We start from the raw sequence: 17,948 nt of genomic DNA, 5'->3' as shown, positions 1-17,948 counted from the left end.
TAAGTAAAGTACATGCCAGTGTTATTTCAGTATCACTGAATCATAATTTAAATGAATTTTTATTGTACATTTTGTTTTCATTATAGTTTTAGTTTAAAAATTTTGAGTGTTTTGTCTTTTTTAGTTTTATTTTCTAAGTATGTCTACAGTCATGCCCAAAAAATAAGGAAACCCTTGGTAAATATGATCAAAGCTGTGAAAATTAATCTGCATTGTTAATTCTTTTGATCTTTTATAAAAAAAAAAAATAGATATATTTTCACAGCCTTTGATCATATTTACCAAGGGTGTCCATATTTTTGGGCACTGAAACACTGAAAGCATGTTGAGACCATCAATACTAATGTCACAAAAACACTCACACTTATCTTCTACTAAAGTCACACATCCAGGGCGCCAGGTCCAGTAAAAACGTGTCAGAACTGACACTATCTGTGACTTTCTGTCAGCAGAACTATTAACTAAAATAAGACACGGCACACACCTGGGGGTGGGGGTGGTGTTATGGTAATGCTTAGTATACATCATAAACACAAACACAGAGATCAGTTGTTTAAGTGAACAAAATGCATGTCATTAGGAGTCAGGTGAAGCAGATATTTGCATTTGAATTCTAATGAATTTCTAAGGAATTGGTTCCTTATGGAACTCATAACAGTGCAGACAGCCAATCATCTGTGAGATTTAGCATTGAGATGAAACGCATGATCTCTGATTCAATGTGTCAGCAACTGAGCTGCAATGACACGCATGAATGAAAACTGAGCAGCCAAACTCCAAACACATGTCTGGAATGAAAAACTAACTATTAAATATCAAAGAGCACTACCACTGAAAAGTGTGGAGTCAGTAAGAATTTTATTTTATTTTTTTGGTGGTGGGGGGGGGGGGGGTCTCCTATGCTCAGCAAGGCTGCATCGATTTAATAAAAATGTTTATTTCTGTAATGCAAAGCTGAATTTTCAGCATCATTACTCCAGTCTTCAGAGTCACATGATCTTCAGAAATCATTCTAATGATTTGCTCAAGAAACATTTCTGGTTATTACACTGTACACATGTACGATTCAACAATCCAGTAAAACCTGGATTACAAATTATATTTGCATTCTGCTTCTGCATTCATCACACTTGAAATATAAGGTTAAGTGCAGCTATATGCGTATATATGTGTATGAAAATTTCCATAGTGTGCTTAGTATGCAGTGTGCTGTTATATTTAACAGTAGTTATAATTACACTATTTTAATACTCTAGGCAGTATTTAGTAGGCAATATGTAGTATAAACTGTGCAGTAAGCATGTTAAATAAGTGAAAGAAGCAATGGGAGGGTTTAAAAACACTTGTCAAAGCTGGGAACATGAACATACTATCCTCTAAGTGTGTGTGTGTTATTGAAGGGATTCAGTGTCTAAACAATGTAAAGTCCAGTAGTCAGTGTGAGCTCAGGAACAGCACACACGTTCTTCTGCCTTTCACTCGGTTTATTTCGCTTTTCTTCTCTCCAACTCTTATTTTCTAATGTTTTCTCCCAGAGGAACATTACTCATAATCCACTCTTAGATAATTAATTTCTCAGTTATTATTCATTAAAGTATCAACTTTGTCTTAGAGATTTCTCCCAAAAAAATTTGGTATAAATAAGAGAAAAATGTTGACAACGTACAACACGGTAAGACTACAGTGCATCAAAGTTATAGAGAGAGCAAATATCACATACTTGATCAGAATTATTTCAGTTCAGTGACTTCAGATTCTGTATGTCTCACCAGCTTCCTTTTACAGTAAACAGTACAGTTAGTAATGCTAAGGTCATGGGAATGTACAAACTTATGAAATGTATACCTTGAAAGCAACGTAAGTTGATTTGTATAAAAGCGTCTGCAAAATTATTTATTAATGCTATTAATAAATATGAATGCAAATTGCATTCTGTCATGCTGAGTGACCAACAGCTGCTGATTTTGAGCAAAGTTCTCCTCTTCTCTCTGAAATTCAAAGCTGACACATTGTAGACCGAGAGAGAGAGAGAGAGAGAGAGAGAGAGAGAGAGAGAGAAAGAGTGTGTGTTTGTGTGTGTGTGTTGTTCCACTGCTTCCCTCAGCACTGAGGAATCTGGTTGCTATAATGAATCCTCATTTTGCCATGTTTCCACAAACACACTCACACATGTAAAACCATATGCGCACACACACACACACACACACACACACACACGTCTTTTCCAATATGTGAACGTGTATCACCAGTTCCTGTTTGTTTCTGTTTGACAGGATTTTGCAAAACTGCTGAAAGTTGGAGGATTTATACAGTCAGATAATAAGGATTCACCAACTGAGATCTACATGAAATATTAATGCAGCTCAAGATCATTTACTGATAGATATACTGCTGTTCAAAAGTTTGGGGTTAGAAAGAAGTCTCCTATGCTCACCCAAGGCTGCATTGATTTGATCAAACAATCCAGTAAAACCTGAATTTTAAATATCTGTTTTCTATGTGAATATATGTAAAAGTGTAATTTATATCTGTGATGAAATCCGGAATTTCCAGCATCATTACTGTCTTCAGAAATCATTGTAATATGCTGATTTGTTGCTAAAAATATTTCTTCTTAATAATGTTCTCGTTGAGGTTTCTTTGATGAACAGAAAGTTTTTTGAAATAAATATTAGCCTAGATAGATAGATAAATGTGATCCACTGATTAATCATTCAAATTAATGGCAGAAGACAATAAAGTGGCGTTCTCTGAAAAAAAAAACATGTTGTTTTTATAATTAACAGTAAATGAAGATGTTAAATGAGCAGTACGTGTGGCATGATCACACTGAACAGTGAAGCCACGAGAGACCATCTTGCCTTCTCTCGTTCAGCTCTCTCTCTCTCTGAATCCCCATCCGCTGCTCTCACACTGACGCAGGCCTCTTTCCTTCAAGCTCTTACTCTCATTGTCCACTGTGACCCAAAACACAATCTTCCTCTTCCACACACTTCCTGCTTCCTGATTCACAGGAAACACTGTGCAGAGTCTTTTCCTCCACTTATCTGGACTATTAGATTCAGAATCAGGCTCTTTCATTCTCTTACACACACTTACTCCACAAGAATAATGTGGATCAAACTGCTTTTTCAAACACACATCACAAAGCGATTAAACCTGGAAGCATTACAATGTGAGTGTGTTAGAAGTGGAAGCATGAATGCTACGCAGACCTCTTTTCTGGTCTGATTTAATCTGATGGTTCAAATCACCAAATCATAACCCCCACCCACAGCCATTAACCAGCCTTAAAGTGATAGTTCACCCAAAAAGGACATGCTGTCATCATTTACTCACCCCCGTGTCCTTCCAGACTGGTACGACTGACTTTTGGAATGATGTGGTTTAGCTCCAAAGAAAGACAAAATAGAATCATAAAATAGTGCAAACGTACATGATTTTAAAGCAATACTCAACATAACATACAATACACTTGATTTCATGAATATTTGTCAGTCGTACATAAATGAAACGTGCGATTTTTGTAACAGTACAAACTTAATGTGTCATAAATACATAAGGCAAACTGGATTTGAACCATGTTCATACATGTTCACTAAATAAATTTGATTTCACAGTGAAAAGATTTATGCTGATCCCAAACAAATTTGATTAAATGCATTTTGAAAATATGATTATTTAAATAAAATGAAATAGATCAAATAGTCAAAAAAAAAACTATGCCATGATTTTGAGTACAGAAGAAGTACTTGTTTTATGTTAAAATTGTGTAATTTAAATGGATGAAAATTTTATATGCAATTAAAATTCACGCTATCTAAATTTAGGTGTAAATATTTTTGGAATACAAGATTTTCTTATATAATTACGTAATTAAACAAAGACTTAAATAATGACTAAAATAATATCTCTCTCTCTCTCTCTCTCTCTCTCACACACACACACACACACACACACACACACATATATATATATATATATATATATATATATATATATATAAATATATATTGTTAAATATTTTTAGTTTTTTATAACAGTGTAAAAGTCTTTACTGTCACTTTCGTTCACTCATATTCGGGTAAATATTGTAAATATTGTGGTTAAATCACGGGCCGTACTCGCGCTGTTTCTCCAGATCATCAGTGTGTTTGTGGTCCGGTAGAGACGTGATTACCCGTAGAGGGACTTGAGGATCACGGGGGGGGGGGGGTGTTTGTGCAGACCAGAGGGGTTTATCAGCTCCAAACACTTGCAGGATTTCCGCTTTGGGATTGTCCGTCCAATTCCTGAGTTCCACAGGAAGCGCGGAATAAAAAGCAGGAGAAAAACGCCCAAAAGCATCTCATTCCTCGCCAGTCGGATCACGGGAGCATCGAGGAATTGATCGTACAGTGCTCTTTATCAGAGAAAAGAAGAGTTTATAAGAAATGTTTGCGATGGAGAAGCGCGTCAGAGCGCGCGACAGGTGGATCGAATGGCCTCGAGCTCAGCGCGACATCACGTGATCTTTATGAACAGGGTGAGTGTGTCAACTTGTGTTAAAATTATATTGGCATGGGAATTTTCTTTGATTACACTTTCGGTACGCTATTGAACAGTAGCTCATATATCCTACAATCCCATATGAGTGACTCGTTTAAGTTTCATAGTCTATTTAAACGGACGATTTAAAAATTAATGTGCAGTGTGTTCTTTTTTAGAAACACTTAAAAAATACATTAAAATAATTAAATACATTTCGTTAAATAAAAAAAAGACAAAAACTTATGAAAGTTAATTGTATATAGGCTATTAATTAAAAATAAATAAATGTAGACAAATGGTTTATCAAATTTTATGTTAGTTTTTAGTGTGATTTTTGGGTGAGGCCCTAAATGTTTTATAATTTATAAAATACATTTGTTTACACACACACAAATATATAAACTTGTTTAATCTTAGAGACGTGCATAAGCATTTTAGGCATTCGTATTTGTCTACAAACCTAATTTCAAGCATTTAACTATTCATAAATCCAGTCACGTGTTTCTTAATGTTTGACTTGTGTAGGCCATATAAGTAGGCTTTGGTATTTCTTTATTGATGTGCCATCTTTTAAACTACTGTATATTGCCCGGAAAGGGTTAAAGCTTCATTGCTTTTCTCCTTTTTCTGTTTTCTTTCACTTTCCTCTTTATTTCTCGGTGTGTGACCCGGTAAACTGAGCTGCTGCGGGTGAATTCCAGCAGCGCTGACGTCACGCGGCGCGAGGGTCTCCCGTGAGCTCTTGTGTGAGTGTTTCTCCCGGGACGTCCCGGTGAAGGAGTGGCAGTAGTGGTGTGGTTACCCCCCTGCACGCTTTGACAGTTGTGAGAGAACTGAGTGTGCAAAAAAAACAAAAAAACTCCTAAACACGGAGAGCCGAGCCACGGGAGGCGCGCGCAGGAACTGCAAGTCTCGTGCCAGTGCGCGTTTGGGCATATGCGTGTTTTTGGACTATTTATAAGATTATTCAAGCCCCGTCCTCTGAGTTTGGTGGGAAACTTTGTTTTTAGGACGCGCCGGGGGACCAGTCTTTTTCTTTCCCCTTTTACATCCACGCACGAGCTGTTAGTCTCGTGGACAGGAGTGATTCAGTGAGTAACACATATTTTTATATTTTAAATCGTTTATGTAAATTCAAGCATGCATCATGCACTTCATTATTATTTATTTGCGCATGCTTTTGATGAGTACAGGTCATTATGTGTGTGTTACTATAATTATAATTAGATTAGTCTGAACTGGATCAACACTTGAATCTGTGAATGGTCGCATATAATGTTGAAGAGAAACAGCGCCACCCGATGGTCATTTACAGTTAAAGCAGACAGACTGCATACTGTACTTACAAACCGTGATCAGAATCATATACCACTTTAACTATTTGAATTATGCAGCATGCATACTATGCATAGTTTGAGTAAAATACTTGCATAACTAAAATGGACACTGCAGAATACTATTTTCCATTATCTTCCGTTTCCAGTGTGATGAATTGCTTTTTGAAAAAAATTAACAAAATACTATTACAAATGGATATTGCACGATATATTGCATTTGTTTCAAATGTAACTTTTTAAGAAATAGTATGCAGTGTAGTATTCCATTCTAAATATAAGCACACACACGTAACCGCTTGCCCTCCATTAGTCATAACTGTTTCCGTGTCTAATCAGTGCCATTATTTGTGATTGTATGCAGTGATTTGGATGTGTGTGTACATACAGAGTTTTTCCATTTATTTTGATACTTTTTTTGTGGTTTGGCATTTTGTTTAAATGTACACTTTCTAATTATATTCACACACATACAGAATTATACACAGATATACAGACTGCTATTTTTTTGTTTATTTACCATTGCAAATATCTAAAAATCTTAAATTAAGATGCATTTACTTGAGAAGGAAAATAAAATATCCAAACTGGTGAATATATGTTTAAAAACGTAAATATATGTATAAGGTAAATATATGTTTAAAATAACTAAAATGTCTGCAACTTACAGCATTTGTTCCTGTTTTAAGCATAAACTCACTTAATTTTGATAAACTGTTCAGAAAACAAGACGAGTCATTTTCCACTGTATTTTTTTGCACTGTTCACATGTAGCTGTGTGATTGTGATTTAATGATGTCGATGGAAATGCTGGAAGTTTGCACCATTATATATTTTCTTAATTCTTCTTTAAAGGAAGAGTTCACCCAAAATGGAAAAAAAATGTTTAAATTTTTTTTTTATTAATTATATATATATATATATATTATTATTATTACAAACATGCAGCTTTTCACTGCTCTAGGCATCAACTGATTGACTGGAGTGGTGTGGATTACTTGTGGATTATTGTGATTTAGTTTTTATCATCTTTTTGGACTCTTATTCTGACGGCACCCATTCACTACCGAGGATCCATTGCTCAGCAAGCGATGCAATGCTAAATTTCTCCAAATCTGGTTAAAAAACAAGCTTATCTACATCTCTGATGACCTGAGGATACTTTTTCAGTAATTTTTTGGGGTCAACTACTCCTTTAACTTTTTAATAGCCAATTATCATCCCTCAGCTTGCTTGAGAGACTCATTTACTGTAAATCAGTTGGTGTTGCACAACCGCGGGAATGTAAACAGGAGTTTGTTTTCAACGATGCACATTGTGCAACGCACATCGCTGGCTCAAACAGTCAGAGTCAGAGATCTGGCAGCATTTACATACGACACGTGGTGTGTGTTTACATCTGACGGCGATCTGAGAATTGTGGGAGACAATTGGGAGAGCTGTACAGATATACAGTGTCTGTAACTGAACCAGCCTGTAGGTACGGACCTGTAGAAACCATTAGACGTCTGGCAGGAGATCTGTATGAAAGCCCTAAACCACTGCCTCATTATGGTGTTGGATGCTCTGTGGTGGGCCGGCCAGCTCAAACTGCAGACATATGAAAACACTATCTGACACACAATCCTTAGGCTGAGATGTCAAACCTCTCCAGTGCTGCGGAAAGTGTTATCTTAACAAATCTGCTAGTACACAATCAGGCGCACATACAGAAACGAGGATTCACACTCATCAACACGACTCATTCTGTGATGCTAGTGTGTTGCTAAGCTAAGAACACAATTCTCAAAACAAAAATTCATTCAAAAAACTTGGTTCAATTTTAATTAGTTTTGTCTAAAAATTTTGTCTAGACTTTTGCGTTTTATTTGAGATTTTTAAACTTAAGGTGTTGACTTTGACTCAAGTACACATTTTACTGTATATCATTTCAGAATTACTTCTACTGTCTTTGAAATATGGCTAAAGTGGAATATCAAAAGTACTGACAAACATTTAACATTATGACTAAAATTTCTATTTCCATTTTATGTCATGTATTTTATTTGTAATTACATATTTCCAAAGATGCAGTTGCAATTAAGTACATTAAAAATATATTTATTTCTAAATGTAATATTAAATAATCAAATACAACTATAGTTAAAACAAGTGTACTTCTTTAAAGCATGAGAAAAAATTATTAAAACTTATTGATTTAAAATATATTTTAAAGTAAAGCTTAGTGTATTTTAAGTGCATCCAATCGTTTTTTTTATTTCATATATTATATTAACTTCAAGTATAATTTTTATTTTTTTTATTTTAAGTACACTACAAGTAAACTTTTAATACTATTAAGAACACTTTTATTTGAGATTCTTGCAGTGCATTCTGGGATTGTATTTGATTCTGCGTTAGCATTTAGTCAAAATGTAGTATCTTCGAATTTTAAAAGAAAACTTTACATCGAGAGCAGTGATGTCTTACAAAGCTGTCTATAAATCTCTAATTGGGTTTTGTTAGTCACATTTGGAAAGTTTTCTAAATTCTACAAATAAACTCACTAAGTTTTGCTCGCTAACATACACTTTACCTGAAGTAAATCTAAAAATGAAGTGCAGTTACTCAAGCACACACACACACACACACACACAGGTGTGGTAGATATAATGGCTGCGGCTTTAGGGTTGTTGTCAAAAGCTCCCCGGGGAACACAGAGATCCTCTAAACCTGAACTCATTAAAGCAGAAATAACCTAATGATTACTGTAAGCTGTTCAAGATGAGAGAACACACGTGTGTGTACGTGGTCAGAGAAATGAATTTTAATATAGTTGGCTTTGCCAAGTCTCATTTATCCCTGAAATAGAGATTTGTACATGCATGTGTGTGTTTGAGTAATCAAAGACATGTTTTTATTAAAATAATATTTAATACCTGTATAACCTGAAATCTTCACATTACAGATGGAAACACAGAAATATGTCTTCATTACACCCAAATGAAACCACACTAATTTTAGCTGCATTATGAGTTATAATCTGAGTGATCTTAGTTTGAAATCATCTGTATCGTTATTAATGCAAGTCTGTGCAAACATATACATAAATACACACATTTCTCAGAACCATGCTCATCTCAGTCCACTGTGATTTGCAATGAATGCACTTCTTAATGATGATTAACTGTCTCAAATTGTCCGCCTTTAAAAGTGCACTCACTCTCTCATGTTGAAACATGAAACGGGTCATAACTGTGTGCTTTTTGAGAATGGTTATAAATGCATGTTTTAATTCTTCATGTCTGGCTGAAGAACAGTTGTGTGTCGTATGTATGATGGGATCCAGCTGTTACAGCATAAATAACATTTCCTAAATACTAGTTTAGTGCTCAGATCTGAGGTGAGGACAATACTGTGCTCTGATGTGCTCATTTTCAACTTAAAGGAGTCATAACATATGCATTTTATTATTATCATAAATCATTGTTAGTATTATATATTATTTTAAATGTATTTTTTCTGTTATATATAATAATAATAATATATATATTACTTTGAAATTAATGTTATGATTGTGATTATCTATCTATCTATCTATCTATCTATCTATCTCAGGTAGCTGACAGAGTGTGGATACACAGCTGAGCGAGTGACAGAGGGAGAGAGAGAGAGAGAGAGAGAGAGAGAGAGAGAGAGATGTACACAGTGGTGCTGCTCTCCTCTTCTCTGTTTCTCCTGCATGTGACCTGCACGCCTCAGATTCACGGTCACCGCGGGTAAATACACACACAGTTTGTCTGCAGTGTCAGGGAATGTCACTTCTCATTCTCTAAGGTCTCAGGGGTCAGGGGTGAATATAAGGTTAAAGGTCAACGCATATAGTAATTACATCAGACTCTCATGTCCAATTAGAACTTATGGACAGCAAGATTTTGACACAAAAAGAACCATGCAGTTGTCTTTCCCCACATTGTATGTAACACACACACAGAAAGATTAATACTTTTATTCAGCAAGGACACATTAAATTGATCAAAACTGTCAGTAAAGACACTTATAATGTTACAAATGATTTCTACGTCAAAAAATGCTGTTCCTGAACTTCCTATTCATCAAATGATCATAAAAAAATTTGTTTCCACATGAATATTAATCAGTATAACTGTTTTCAATATAGATAATAATAAAAAATGTTTGTTGAGCAGCAAATCAGTATATCTGAATGATTTCTGAAGGATCATGTGACTCTGAAGACTGGAGGAATGATGCTGAAAATTCAGCTTTGCATCACAGGAATAAATTACATTTTAGAATATATTCAAATAAAAGGCTGTTATTTTTTTTATTGTAACAATATTTACAAAATATTGCTGTTTTTGTTATATTTTGATCAAATAAATGCGGCCTTGGTGAGCATAAAAGTCTGCTTTCAAAAGCAAAAAATCTATATTATAGTGACTATAGTGAATTAAAGTGTAAACCGTAGGTGTAGGAGTATGTTGAGTATAATTGTGTGTGTGTGTGTGTGTGTGTATCAGGAGGAGAGTGTGTGTTGGAGATGCTCGGAGTCGTGGTGTGTCTCACAGCACAGAGTCGTTTCTTCAGCCCGTACACAAACCCTACATCACCATGTGCCAAAACCACCGCATGTGTAGCACGTACAAGTAAGAACACAAAGACAAGTGAACATACACATTATACTGCAGAACGTATCAGCGTTTCACCGGACTGTATGTTTTCCAGGACAATCTACAGGGTTTCTTACAGGCAGGTGAGCAGAGCAGCTCCCAGTTCACACATTTACCCAGAATGCTGTCCGGGATGGCGACGCATGCATACACACAACTGTAACCGAGGTAAACGTATGTCATACTGCTTCACGTGAGCTCTGAATGTGGATCTATGCCTGCATGTGTATGTGTGTGTATTTACATCTCTCTCTCTCTCTCTCTAGCCGTGTGTGAGCAGTCTTGTGTAAATGGAGGCTGGTGTGTAAGGCCTAATCACTGCGCATGTCCGAGAGGATGGACGGGACGATACTGCCAAACAGGTACTCAAAAACACACACTCATGTTCATTTAATTATGTGCTATCTTCAGATATATATATATATATATATATATATATATATATATATATATATATATATATGTGTGTGTGTATATATATATATATATGTGTATATATATGGATATGGATGGATGGATGGATGAATAGACACTATTTTTTGGTTTTGGAAAAATAAGTAAATAATAATACAAATAATAATAATAATAATTTATTTATTTATTATTATTATTATTAAAACAGGACTTTTTATTTTATATATTTTATATATATGTAATTTAAATTATATAACATTTTAATACATTCATAAATAATTTAACAAGTCTACAAATATGTTAATATAATTATATAATTAGAAAAAGCTGTGAAAATGTGGTTTGGAGGAGTCATGAAAAGTTTAATTGTGTACCAACGTAAATGTGCTTTATGGGAAAAAGATTTTATGATAACATTGTTTAAAGGCTTTCAAAAGACGTCTCTCTCTCTCTCTCTCAGATGTGGATGAGTGTGAGGAGGGTCAGCGCTGCTCACAGAAGTGTGTGAATACGGTGGGGAGTTATCGGTGTGTGTGTCAGGACGGATTCAGTCTGGCTGAAGATGAAGTAACATGTTCAAGACTTCCTGCTTCGTCCCCGCGGCCCGGCGACGAACGCTCATCCAGAAGCCATGCTGGTAAGACATGCATACATTATCACCAGCCGCAGACATACCTGTACTGACGCAGAGACACACTACAATTAGATACTTTGTTTGTGACAATATCAGGACATAAATTACATATTTTTAAGTATGCAATCATTGGGACACATTATATGCACATTAAACACATTGTAATAATACCACAGATCCCTGTTTGTGTAGATCTGAATGCATTAGTCCATAATTCATCAGAAGTTTAAAAACGGCTGTAGCAGTATTGACCCCATATTTCTGACCACGTTTCTGCAGCTGAAAGTGTGGGAAGACGACGGTCTCAGATTCCCGCTTTTCCACTGCATAAGGCATTGTGGGCAATATTAACCCAAAACGCATGCACAGATGCATACTTCACAAATCCACTGGAAATCCCGGCACTTTTTACATACTGCTTTCAAACGAATAGAGACTAAACCTGCATACAACTTCAGATGAATAGTACATAAATAAGTGTTGGTCTCAAAAACACAAAAGTAAAAACGGTATTAAGTGGTAATACATTACAGTGTGAGAAACGTTTGATTGTGGGTAAGTGTGGGGTTTTCTACCACGGTATATGAGTGTGTTTCCCCTCTAGCGCCTCCTGCAGGTGGAGCACTGACCAGCCTCACGGTTCATTATTACTTTTGGTACGCGCTATGCCACTCTCAACTCGTACCGTGAGTAATAGTGCACTGTGACTGGTGACCTCAGCGACAACATACAGACCAACCACCAGACCTAGACCACATCTGTCTGAAAGACCACCTCAAAACCACCATCTCAGACCACCTGAACATCCAGCAGCTCATACTTGAGTTCTTTAGAAATACCAGCCCAGGGTGCAATGAGCATAATATCTCTCCACAGATTGTATTATATTTATTGAACAGATTTTGACAATATACGCCCCCCCCCCCCATATTTTTACCTGTCCTTTTTTTTATATACACATCGGTAACATTTTATTTCTATGTTTTATTTTCATACATTTTTTTAAATAAAATTTTTTATTTTATTATATAAAACTAATATTTAATTATTTAATAAATTATAATATTATAAATAAAAATTTAAATAAAGAAATAATGGGAAAAAATTACATAAGACAACTAAACTTTTGCTTGAAAAATATATATTTTATTTATTATTAATATTTCATTATTTATTATTTTAATATTATTTAAAGTCATTAATATTTTGAATTAAGTTTAATTAAATTTTTCAGATTCATTTGAACTTTAGTTTAATTTGTAATCATTTTGTTATGTGATTTTGTCATTATTATTATTATTATTATTTTTAAATATTACTTTTTAGGCTTAATTAATTTTTTCTTTACGTTTTAGTTTTAGTTAGTCTATATGACAACTAAACCTATTTTCTCTCTCTCGCTTTCTCTCTCTATCTTTTAAATATTTCTATGTAGGTTTCATCTATTTTAAGTGTTAGTGTTAGTTTAAGTTCAGTTTTAGTTTTCATTTATTTCCATTTTAGAGCATTAACTTAAAAATATTTCAGTTAGTTGCCAAGACGAGATGTCAGAGTTGAGTTGTTTTTCACGTAATATTTATATCTTAATTCAGCTTTATTTCAATTAATCATTTTTTATTATTATATGATAATTTTATATGAAATTTATTTTTAATTAGAACAACCGTGTGCAGAGCAAAATGTAACTGATGTCAGCCTAGTGACGTTTCTTTGAGCTGAGAAGCATCTAATGTCCCTGTGAGAACCTTCTCTCTGCTTTGCCGAAACTAGCTTGTGTCTATAAGGCTGTTGGCAGGGTCTCGCTCCTCTCCTCTCCTCTCTCTGTCTTTGTTTCTTCATTTTTTCTCTCTCTCTAGAGTATTTCACTTCTGTCTGCAATTTTAAAATAACAGCAGGATCAGACTCTCCTCTGGGCCGAGATAGTCACGTTTCATAGCAACAGGCTAAAATAATCGCCACTGGTTTAGATGGTTGGCTGGACCCCAAACACACATTCCTGAAGTTTGCACATTTCCAAATCTCAGCAATAATGTCTGAGTCCAAGCTAGTAGTAAGGTCATGGAAATGTGAACCTAGGTTTGTTGAAAACATCTAAGTGACCCTGTGCACTAGTTTCTCTGTTCCTACACTAGTGTTGAGTTTGACCTAGAGTCACACACTCACACATCAGCATCTGTGTGTGGGACGTCCGCTGGGACTCAAGGTGCGAGATCAGATTACTCTAACCTGTCATCAGCCTCACTGACCAGCTAGAGCAGTGCACATTCACCATGAGAACTAGTCTACACCGAATACTTTATCTGCTACAGTTATGTTGCAGCAGTTAAAAAAAGAATCAAAGATGAATTAAGATTAATGTAAAAAAAAAAATTATTGATGACAGTGATAGCTAATACCAAATTACTTTCAACAAACCTCAAAGTGAAGGCTGTTTAGGCTATTGTCCTCATTTTTTGGATGACACCTGTAGCTAATAGCAGAATACTTTCAACAAAATCAAGGTGCAAGATAATTTTATTCAGTTTACACCAAATATTTTATTTGCTAATTACTGTTCCAGTAAAAAAAAAAAGAAGAAGAATATTCAATTATTATTAATTAATAAAATCAATGTAAACTTTAAATTAAAATATTAAAATATGAATTAAATTAAAGAATTAAAGAAAAAAAATTAAAGAATTAAAATATTTAATACAATTTTCATTTTCATGCATGCATGTGTTGGCTATTATTGGCTATTTTTTATATTGTTCAAGGTATTAAAATAAATGCTAAAGGTGAAATGTGTAATTGCTTATTCAGTATATGCATATACAGTTTATATATATATATATATATATATATATATATATATATATATTCTGTTTTATAGTATATAATTTATAGTTTTCAGTCCACTGTTGGACAGAACTTGCTGATTTTGCACATTTAACTGAAATAAGACAGTATTTTAAATAAAAAAAAAAAGATTTTCTCTCTTCAGGTAAATTGTTTAAATCTAAAGGAACAGAGAACGATGGAGAGAGAGAGAGAGAGAGAGAGAGATCATGAGATCATTGGATTAGTCTGATGCTCTGTTGAGTTTATGGGGCTTGAATCCCCTGAAACCTTGAGTTTATAACTACATTAGTGTCATCAGATAAAAGGACAGGAAGTTGAATGTTTAGTTGTATGATGATGGTGATTTTGCATGCAGAGGCCACCGCCAGACACGATTTGTAGCTGTTGTTTCTGTTTTGGTTTTGGCTCGATCCAAAGCTCACATTCCAGATCTATCCAACTCAGACTGCTGGGGGTCACTGCGTACCCTCACACAAATCACACACACACACACACACACACACACACACACACACACAGTGGCTCTCACTGGCTCCCACGTGTCTTCATAACACTACACATCTGGGACAGATTGCCTGAGTTTCAGTGCGTTTCTGTTGAAACAGCCGAATCAAACGCTGTTCAAGTATGTGTGTGTGTGTGTGTGACCCATTGACTAGTTTTTAGACCGTTAGAGCTCAAAACATTCTGAGTAACTGCCAATGGGTGGGACTTACTGGACTGAGCTCTGATATGATTGGGTCTCAATCACATCCATTTACAAAACATCCAATAACAGTTAACGGTTATTTTTACTAAAACGTGTGATGAAATATGACCTGATTTCGTGTAGAGTGGGGTGCAAAAGTCTGAGAATTTATTTGTTTTTTTAACCTGGAAATATACAAAGTTAATATTTTTAAGCAAAGAAACATGCCATTACATGAGGACATGTTCCAGATTTTGTGCTCTTTGTAGGTCACAATAAGCAAATTATGTTGTTTTAGACAATTCACACTGAAGAATACGATTTTGATCATCAGGTTTGTATATATCACATTGAGTGCTGCTATTTTTAAAGCAATAATATATAAAAAAAATAATTTATGAAAATAGAGTTGTGCGCTGCATTACAGGTTTTAATTAAGGCTGAATGTCAGTGTGTATGGAAGCATATGGGTAGCAATATTCAATTTGGGATGTATTATGCAAAATGACAATGCAATATGTAAAATGGCAATGCATTTTTGTATTTACATTTACATTTTGACATGGCGGGAGGGGGCAGAGACGTGATCAGCTCGGAATGCATTTTCAATGTGTAAATTGAATTTTGCTACATTCATTGCCGGACACTGAATGAAAATGCAATCGTAAGTGTCTTGAATGTGAGTGTTAATGCATTTAAGAAAAATAGCATTAAAATTATCATTTTGCCACAGTTTTTGCTTGAACATGTTAGACATATCTAATAATTTCTGTAATACATTTTCATTTTAATTTTGCAACTTATAAAGCATTAAAATTAGTTTTCAATTTACATATTAAAACTGGAGTATGAAATGGCAAATGAAAATTATGTAATTATTTTTCATTTTGCACCAAACGTTGCACAAATGTATTGGAAAATGTAAATGTAAATACAGAAATGCATTGTCAATGCATTGACATTTTGCATATTACATTACAAATTGAATATTGCTACCCATATGCTTCCGTAAGTGTGTGTGTGTGGTCCGTCTCTAATTTCTGTGTGTATTTCTTCTTTCTTCTTAAAGGTGAAGGTTTGGGATTGGTGGCAAACGTTACTGAAGAAGTTCAGATCCTTAAAACCAGAGTGGAACTCCTCGAGCAGGTCAGACACACACACACACACACACACACACACGCATGCATGCACGCACGCACGCACACACACCCTCGGGACACTTCAAACGACAGGAATCTGTCGTGCATTTGCCAAAACAACTCGCTAATAGTTTAATGCAAAACAGTAGTCAAGCTCACACATCACAGGCTCTGAAACATTAATTGAAGGTTTAGTAATATTGTTGTTTTTTCCTTTTTATTAGTGCGATTTTAATAGGTCTATAGAGGTTTTATTCCCTATTTTTATTTATTCCCTTTAGTTAAATTGAATTTGAGTTAAGTACTTCCAAGTTGTTGTTGTTATTAAACTAAAACCCATTAAAAAGCGATTTCAAATAAATATATATTTTTAATAGTTTATCATAACCCTGGCAGTATGTAAGGATAAAACAGTAATGTGCATAATACATTGCATGTTCTTGTTCAGAATTTTTTTTTTAATGGTTTATTTTAGTTCATTTAAAAACCCAGCAGTGCACTTGTATGTTCTCCACCAATGCACAATGCATCTTTTAGATTTTCATTAAGATTAATCGATGTAGAAGTATTGTTCATTGTTAGTTTATGTTACAGTTAGAACTACTGTGTTAAACTTCATTTTCTATTCCTTATTATATGACATTTATAAAATCACAATTTCAGTGATTTATTTCTCTCTCTCTGTAGAAACTAGAGATGGTTCTGGCTCCCTTCACCACGCTCTTCCCCTTGGATGGTGTGGGAGACACTAACAGCTTCCTGTCTGATAGGAACAACTTCCTGTCGCATTCTCTGCAGCAACTAGACCGAATCGAGTCACTCAGTGAGCAGGTCGGGTTCCTGGAGGAGCGTATCGGAGCTTGTAAGCATATATTTATGTGTATGAAACTTATCTGTACAATCGTTTCAACTGATAAAGTAACAGAAACATCTTTATTAGGTGCCTGCCAGGAAAACTAGACGATCAAAGATGGGCTGCATCCTCAAGTGAAACCAATATCTGTGAAGTCTTAATAAACAGCCGCAGCACTAAAGGCCTGAACCCTGTAAACATATAGGAAAACTCAATATCAAACACACGAACTCCTGTTTGGCCAAAATTGAGTTTTCTGGCCCATGAGCTGGAGCTTTGATTGTTTCGTTATGTTTCTCAATGTATTTCTTTCATTTAATTATTTGTGTAAATGCAGCTATAGTCTTAAGTTTGAGTCAGGAGAAATGTAAATTTATGTATTTATAAGTCCATGTTCTTCTCCTGAGTATTGCTATTGGGAAAACAATGCAAAATTGTATCTTTTTAAAAAAACACTCATGTTGTTAAATGTTTTTAAATAAAATTGCTTAAACTTTTAAGGTTTCTGGAGTTTGTGGATTCAGAATATTATGATGTATACAAAATTGAATATCTGTGGTTTATATGATCTGTAGTTTGGAGAAAACCCTGTTTTTACTATGGAGGTACAATAGTTTCAAAATTAATGCATTTAGAAAACATGCAAACAGCAATTCAAAAACTCATAACTTAATTCACCTAACTCTTAGGTTATGAATTTGTGTATTACGGTTTGCAAATATATAAACTTGTTAGGGTTAGGGAATGTGAATTGAGCATTTGTGAATCCATTTTGTAACCAGATTAAGCCAAATGTGCAAATGTTCAAACAAATTTACATTCACAAAATATTTTTGTGCATTTCA

General features: G+C 34.7%; 1 protein-coding gene and 1 long non-coding RNA gene across 4 annotated transcripts; one reads left to right on the top strand and one right to left on the bottom strand.

Moving 5' to 3' along the window:
• Positions 1-2,824: 2,824 nt before the first annotated feature.
• Positions 2,825-4,315, bottom strand: LOC127942119 (uncharacterized). Of its 3 annotated transcripts, none has more exons than XR_008149262.1 (3): positions 4,181-4,315; positions 3,340-3,391; positions 2,825-3,159 (listed from the first exon to the last, which is right to left on the bottom strand). It is a non-coding gene; the product is annotated as an uncharacterized LOC127942119 (long non-coding RNA). The 3 variants fall into 3 exon arrangements; XR_008149261.1 differs by having other exon boundaries at positions 4,125-4,267; XR_008149260.1 differs by having other exon boundaries at positions 2,825-3,052; positions 4,125-4,267.
• A 47-nt stretch (positions 4,316-4,362) lies between these two features.
• Positions 4,363-17,603, top strand: LOC127942118 (epidermal growth factor-like protein 7). Its single transcript, XM_052537698.1, has 9 exons — positions 4,363-4,525; positions 9,462-9,622; positions 10,385-10,510; positions 10,590-10,702; positions 10,801-10,896; positions 11,409-11,585; positions 16,181-16,257; positions 16,938-17,112; positions 17,191-17,603. Exons 2-9 carry the CDS (start codon positions 9,543-9,545, stop codon positions 17,208-17,210), a joined length of 864 nt encoding a protein of 287 aa, XP_052393658.1. The 5' UTR covers positions 4,363-4,525; positions 9,462-9,542; the 3' UTR covers positions 17,211-17,603.
• Positions 17,604-17,948: the final 345 nt, after the last annotated feature.

This window comes from Carassius gibelio, chromosome A21 (assembly GCF_023724105.1).
Source record: "Carassius gibelio isolate Cgi1373 ecotype wild population from Czech Republic chromosome A21, carGib1.2-hapl.c, whole genome shotgun sequence".
NCBI lineage: Eukaryota > Metazoa > Chordata > Actinopteri > Cypriniformes > Cyprinidae > Carassius > Carassius gibelio.
Note: the sequence above shows the minus strand (reverse complement) of the source record. Positions and strands in the feature narration are given on the sequence as shown.